Source organism: Spinacia oleracea, chromosome 5 (assembly GCF_020520425.1).
Source record: "Spinacia oleracea cultivar Varoflay chromosome 5, BTI_SOV_V1, whole genome shotgun sequence".
Lineage (NCBI taxonomy): Eukaryota > Viridiplantae > Streptophyta > Magnoliopsida > Caryophyllales > Amaranthaceae > Spinacia > Spinacia oleracea.
Window position 1 is genome coordinate 95024946 of NC_079491.1, and position 7572 is coordinate 95032517.

General features: G+C 37.0%; 1 protein-coding gene across 1 annotated transcript; it reads right to left on the reverse strand.

Moving 5' to 3' along the window:
* Positions 1-5647: 5647 nt before the first annotated feature.
* On the reverse strand, positions 5648-6822 carry LOC110799332 (F-box/LRR-repeat protein At1g55660-like). Its single transcript, XM_022004583.2, has 2 exons — positions 6347-6822; positions 5648-6251 (listed from the first exon to the last, which is right to left on the reverse strand). The coding sequence occupies exons 1-2, from the start codon at positions 6820-6822 to the stop codon at positions 5648-5650; spliced, it is 1080 nt and encodes a 359-aa protein (XP_021860275.2).
* Between the last annotated feature and the right edge of the window lie 750 nt (positions 6823-7572).

Genomic DNA, 7572 nt, shown 5'->3' on the forward strand with positions numbered 1-7572 from the left:
GGTGTATCCGTAGTTTGTAGATGCGCATCCAACCACTGACCCATTAACTATTGTGGCCTGGAATTGTGGAGGGATTACGCGTAGATTGTTTGAGAGGAATGTCAGACACTTGGTTGATGAGCATACCCCTGAAATTCTCATCCTTACTGAAACGAAAACTAGCGGGGCCCATACAGAAGACATAGTCAAATGTCTCCCCCGCCTCAAGGAATTCGTCCGTGCTGAACATATGGCCTTACGGGTGGTATTTTGGTGCTTTGGAACCCGCACTATGTGGGTTTTAGGCTAATAGGAACGGATCTCCATGGCATCCACGACATTAATTGTTCAGGTATAATATGCCCTTGACCTGTTATTTTGTTTATCCATTATAGTTGCTTTTAACGCCTAAATATAAGAATTGCAAGGTTTTCGTCACTACAACTGTCTGGGGAAATGTAGTCCATACGCAAGAGTTTGATTCAAAAAAATAAAAATAAATTACCTTTCTGTTTATTCTCCAAGTTTATTGGTGTTACTAAATGACTAATACATATGGAATATGTCCTGGTTACGATCGTCTGTCTGTTCTAGTGTAATAATTTTTTTTTAACGGAAATAAAGAGTCACTTCAAAGTACAACATTAAAAAACCATTGTTTACACAGATTTGAGAGTTAGGAACGAGCACCTTTGCTCCCATATCTTTTGGCAAAACATAACCCTCGCTTTCCTTGATACGTAGTCTGCTTCCACTAGCTCTGTTCTCCGTTGGCATAATAACCTCGACTTCCAGCATCCTCTTCTTAGCCTTCCCAAGATATCCCTGCATTTGTTATACACATTAAAGATCTAAGTTGTAGCAGCACTTGTGTCTAGGATATTATCCACAGCAGATTTACAATCAGACACAATGATTGAATCCTCCCAGCCCTTCTCAATTATCCAAGTAGTAGCAAGTAGAATTCCATGAGTTTCAGCAGCAGTGGCAGAGATGGTGGTGAATGTACCCACAATTCCTGCTATAAACATGTTTGAATAGACCAGGGGATGGGTTTTGACTCTTTTTGGAAAATCCAGGTGTTCCTTCTGATCCAGATCCATAGTCTCCACAAACAAAAGGAGAACAAGGTATTCATTGGTAGGGTTAGCATCATTACAGCCTAAGTTTAGTAAGTTATCGAAACTGAATCTTTATAGAGTACCAGGAATTTTAGTGGTAGGGTCAGAATCATAATCAATTTTGGGCTTAAATTGAATTTCATTCCAAAACTCTTTAGCTCTTGGGCAAGCAAGGAAGATGTGATTATTGTCTTCTTCTTCATTAGGGGAAAATTGGAATTAATTGCTTGGAATAACCTGTTTGCTAGCCAAATTGGCATTATTGGGTAGTCTATTCCATATGACAAGGCTAAAGGAAGAATCTGATTTTAGGGGATCCCACACAGTGGTCCATTTCTTATCATGTGTCAGATCAGGTTACTTGGAGTTTCAAATCATATTGTATGCCTATTTAGGGTCAAAATGAGAGCTTTTGGACAAGGAACATAAAGGAATGCCATGGCTAAAGTGTGGGATATGATTCTTATAGAACCCACATAATTTGCGTTCAATCTTTCTACAACTGTAATCAGCTTGAGCTCTAGTTGGCCTCTTATCAGTGAGTGGAAACCCTAAGTATGTTCATAAGTCAGGGCCTGGGGAGGTAGGAAATAGGAGTACCATTTGTTTTGAGGAAGAAAGGTTTCTGATTTCCCTCATCAGCTGCTTACCCGATAAAATCAGAAAGATACTCCATATACAGGATGAAAATAGAAGGGGAAATGGGGTCACCTTGTCTAATGCCTCTAGAAGTTTGGAAAGTATTTGAAGCTTTACCATTCACAAACACAGGGGTGGAAGGGGTGGCAATACAGGAAAGGATTAGGTCACACGAGATGTTATCAAACCCTTTTCTAGCAAGACAGAATCTAATGAAGCTCCATTCTAGTCTATCACAGGCCTTCTCAAGATCAATTTTTAGAGCAAACCAACAAAATTTCCCTTTTCTACACTTTATGGAGTGCAGAATTTCTTTAGCAGCAATATAGTTGACATCATATCCTCTCCCAGGTAAGAAACTGTTCTGATTAGGGGAGATGAGATTCTTAAGGAGGGGTTTAATTCTGTTTACCAACACCTTAGAGACAATCTTATAGTTGGTATTACAATGGATGATAGGTATGATTTGTTTGATGATTGAGGGGTGTTTAACTTTAGGAATTAGGCAGATGGTGGTGTCATTCACAGTACTGGGAAAGGAGCCACTAGGAAAGGAGCCCACTAGGAAGACATTAGAGACACATTATAGGTTATTATTACAAAAATTGTTCTATTGTTTGATATATTATTCAACTTTTGGTTATTTTATTTGTGAACGTTGAAGATATTCAACTATTGTTTATATTGATATGTAGTCGAGGACATTAGAGTTGTTTATGTACAGAGCTTCTGTTGGAAACCCAGGACCAAAACCCAAGAACAATTTTGCAAAAACCAGAGCTTATGATTCTATACTCAGATAGTTTGCATCACAATTTAGTTTTAGTCAAGTGTTTGGGCCTTTTGGGGTTTGCATCCATTCCTGATGGTTTGTAATGGTTGAGAGTGGGTTTAGAAGGGTTGTATAGGTGAGAGTGGGTTTCCAAATAAATTGAATTCAAGTATGGTCTTCCCCAAGCCATAGATTGAGTTTTCAAATACAACTATCTATGTTTAAATTTGGTTGAAAATAAGATTGTTCAATGGCCCGACGGACAGAGGGAAACAGAGTCCCTGCCAGGGAAGAGTATAGTTGACCGTGTTCTTGTTGGTTCTGCTGTTGTGTAACTGAGTGAGTGTATAATACATGGATGAAATGTATAATGAAATTATGTTACATATGGAATTATGAAATTATGTTACATATGCAGGGAGTTAGTCCAAATGGCAGGAAGAGGATGCTTGGTCAGCTGAACGGTGCTGGTAGCAGCAAGGGTAGCCTTGAAGATTCCATCATATTGCACTCCCAAGTTTCTTTCAAGTTTTAGTAATTCGCGGAGACAATGATATCGTCTCTAGTGGTTGTAATATTTTTCCCAATAACGTGTGAAGGAACCATAATGCGTTATTCGATCGAATAATTTTGATGTAAAGATGTAATTCTAGTGATAGTTGTAATATTTTTCCAATAACGTGTGAAGTAATTCTAGTGTGTTCTTCGAACGTAGGATTTTGAATTACCGAATTACCTAGATTCAAATTCAAATGGTAGTGCAACATACTTTGTAATCAAGCTAGCTCTCTTAAGAGATCTTTTGAGTGTACCCTTTAGAACGTAACCAATTTGTGACGACTTAAAACATGTTTGGTAACATTATTACTTGTTTGGTATACGGTATACCTTTGATGATACACATAAACTGTGATGTAGGGCTTGATAATTCGCCGGAAGAAATGGGTCCATTTTGTTACCATAGGGTTAGGAGAGGTAACACAATGGGGGTAATGGCTACCCTTAGGAAATGGATTGGGTTACCACTCTCATACAAAATATTAGGTAATGGAAATATTTAATTGATTCCATTTCAATCACTTAAAAACACTATACCTAACATGATCTTAATTCAGTATAACCTTTAGAACGTATACCTTTTTTATTCTCGATGAGTAAATGCCAATGTTTGCTTATACTACGACTGTTCATACTTATTTCTCTGTTAAACCCTTAACTACTCGGTTTTATTGTTTTAAGTCATACTTGCTTTGATTGCCATGACATAGCTATGGTCGTAAATATAATTAATGATCTTCAAAGTATGCCAAAATAAAAGTGTGAAACATATTATGTAAATATTTTTCAAACAAATCTTTTAAAACTTATCTTTCGATCACTTCATGCACACGGCTTAAAATTGAGAAACATACTCCCACTATTCTAGTAAAATATTTCATCATGTGTATTTACATTACGAAAATACATTATATACTATTACATCACTAGTCTGAGGTCTTCACTAACTCATTTATAACCACACAAAGCGCGCAGCTTTTAGATCAGTCATATTATAAGTACACAAACCTATGATTTCTACATTTACCCACATTATCTTGTGCCCAAAACTTTAAAAAATCTAATGGAATACTTCCCTGATCTAGTACCCAATAATCTACCTGTTCTTACAATCCCAGAAGATAAATGCAAATGCATAAACTACCCGGGAGTGTACCCTAACCATGGATTTGTTGTAGACTTTGTTAAGGATGATAAAGGGGAGGATCAAAGGGCAGAAATGGCTAATTGGAACAAGGCCATCATTAAACACTTTGGCAACAATCCTACAGTGTCTTTCGCTGATCCAAACAAAGCTTTTTCAAGCACCTCTGAAATTGCCTGCAACCTTTATGTTCTGGAGTCAATGGTGTTCCCCAAAGATGGACAGATCTATCCAAGAACAAGCCGCTCTCGTATGCAAGGCTTGGGGTAAAGCCATGATCTCTACATGCTTCAAACTCAAACTGGATCACATGTACGTGAAGAAGTTGATACCTAAACGTTGGATTTATCATTACATTATTCGCCGTTTAGATAAACATGGAAATGAGAATGTTGTGCAATTCAAATGCACCTGCCAACTGTGGGATGAAACACATCTCAAAGGGTGAATTCCCAATTTACTTGGCTCCTTGCATTGAACAAGATAACGGAGATGAAGAGGATGAGGATGAATACTACGATGAAGACGAAGACATTAGTGTTGATTAAACAGTGGTTTTGTTGTCGCAAATAAGGATGTTATTTATTTATAAAATTATTTATGTATTACTATAACTATTTTCCCCATAAAGTCTGGGTTAGGCCGCAGGGTCGAAGCCAGGAATGTATCTCAACGAGGGCCAAAATATTTCGTTCATTTCTTATATGAAGTCGTAGAAAAAAAATGAAATACAATAACATATTTTGCAAGAACACGAACACTTAATGAGTTTACTTTGGTCGGAAAATCCATATGCTCCTTATAAACCATTCTACTCTTCAAAGGAAAAACAAAACACATTGTTATGAGGCACATAAATTAATAACTGTCATCATATTACTCCCTCTGTCCCAGATTAGTTGTTACACTTTCCTTTTTCGTCCGTCCTAGATTAATTGTTACACTTCTAAATTAGGAATGACCCCACAATTATTATATTGTCTCTCTCTTCCCACTAAATTCTTTTTTGTCCCCACAACCTCTCTTATTCAATTGAAAAAATACCCCACTAACTCCTATCACGTCTACTTTTTCAATAAATTAACTATTGATAACCAAACAACCACTTATCACCTAAAACTATATGCAAAGGTAAGTGTAACAACTAATCTGGGACGGAGGGAGTACAACTTTACATCCATAAACCAAGGATATTAAGAACTATTACTCCTTAAAACACCCTTGAGGCTCCAATTTTATGTGGACTTATTTCCATATCAGTGTCGCATCAATTGAACGCATACTGATATTAGCATGCCTCTTCACCCCAATGAAAGAACCGTAAATCAGTATGTCACAGTTAGATGGCCTTGCACATTTGAACACTTGACACAACGCATACTCCCTCCACAACATTCTGATCCCTGTATCACGAGTAATTGGTCCTCGAGGGAGTTAAAGTGGAAGCACGTGTAGTTCCTTTAAAAGAGGTGCATTGTTTAGAAGATCTTTCACCCACCCCAGTTGATGTTCTTCTTCCCGATTCACTCCACTTACAGTTACCATTCTAAGCTTGCTTAACACACTTTGTGGTAATGGTGGAGTTTTATAACGCAGATTTACTACTAGCTCGGTCCGATTGGAAAATGTCAACCATATACCAGAATTGATAACCGCAAAATCGTTGCCAAAGAACAAACCAAGATCACAACCTAGCTCAAGCTTCTTCACTTTCGAAATTACACTAATGAAATTTGTTATCTTGGTGACGACTAGAATTTCGTCATCTGCACTATCCCAGATTGGAAGGCGGAATATAACTTTAGCAAAGTTCAACAAAGTCGGCCGGTTAACAAATTGATATGATACAAGAGTATCGTATATATCAAATGTCTCCATCATCGGAGCATCAATATTGATCCTACACGAGCTAGATGTGCCATACTTACGAATTTGAAGAAATCTCAACGAGGATGAACATATATCTACCAACAAAACCTCAGCTATCGAATTAAATTCCAGGTTAAAACGCTCTAACGCCGAACATGTCTTAAGCAGGCTGGTTAAAAACACAGGTTGAAATTTATAATAAAAAATTCTAGAAACCGCAATTTAGGGAGAGTAACATTACCATTCTCAGGAAACTAGCAGTACATATTGCCCCTCAACTCCAGATGCTGAAAGGTTTTGGCTCCAAAAACACAAGACGAGACCGTATAAACTGGATTGTAAATGTTCCTGCTAATAGATATAATCAATCTGGTAACATTTCGACCGCAAACTTCAGGAATCCATCTACTCAAATACGCTAAGCAGAGGTTTAATCTGTTTGCGTTTCTAATGGTGACATAAGGAAATTCTATGGAGAAGGTTTCAATTTGAGGGCTCAAGTGTCGGAGAACATGGTCGACAGCTTCACATAATCTAGGCAGTCCTACACCGGAGGGGCAGCAAAAGACTGCGTGACGATGAAGGGACCAAAGGTGTTTCCAGCGTTGAGCCGGGATTGAAGTGGTGGTGGCGTTTTTTATCGGGAGGAGTGACAGTATTTCACCAAGAATGTTGTCCGGAAGTGAGGAACGTTTGTCAACACCATTGCTCAACTTTTCTATCTTTGAGATTGTTGCCATTTTTTAATTGGGAATTTGATGCGATGAGGTTGTCGTTTCAATGAGGGTGTTGTTTCAGAAAACACTGGATTTTATAATTAACAGTAGTATGTAAATAAAATCTTCGTAGTATGTAATAAATTAAGACTAATATCCTGGTGGTTTAGCTTGTTTACATATGATAAATAAAGTATGGAAATATGTAAAATATTTGTATTCTTCGTCAACGCTCACCGTAATAAATTAAGACTAATATCCTTGTGGTTTAGCTTGTTTAAGTATGATAGATCAAGTATGGAAATATGTAACATATTCTTTTTTCTTCGTAATGTTCACCGTAATAAATTAAGACTAAGATCCTTGTGGTTTAGCTTGTTTAAATATGATAGATCAAGTATGGAAATATGGCCAATTATTTTATAATGATATAACTTAAATACTAACCGGTTTTTTATAATGACCAGACGAGCGTTTTAAGGTGTTTCGTGCTTTTGAGTAAAGAGCATCATCAAGGTGGTCTAGTTTTAAGAATTTTCTAATATTATTAATTAATTTATGTTAATACTTTTCAAACTCATCCCAATTTAGCTGTTCACCACTCGAACTCATTTAAAACATCTAAAGTAACCACAAATTTTTTTTAATTTAATTTATTTATTTGACTCAAATAAATTATTGAGTTAGAGTCTTAGTTTGTTAGAGCAACATCAGCGCCAAGTCTCTAAGACTTGAATTTTGCTGACATGACACATGACTCACCTAGTCTTAAGA

Coding starts and splice junctions, on each gene's coding strand:
- LOC110799332 (XM_022004583.2), bottom strand. CDS start 6,822: ATGGCAACAATCTCAAAGATAGAAAAGTTGAGCAATGGTGTTGACAAA. Junction 6,252..6,346: donor CTGGAGTTGAGGGGCAATAT/GTACTGCTAGTT, acceptor GTTTTTAACCAG/CCTGCTTAAGACATGTTCGG.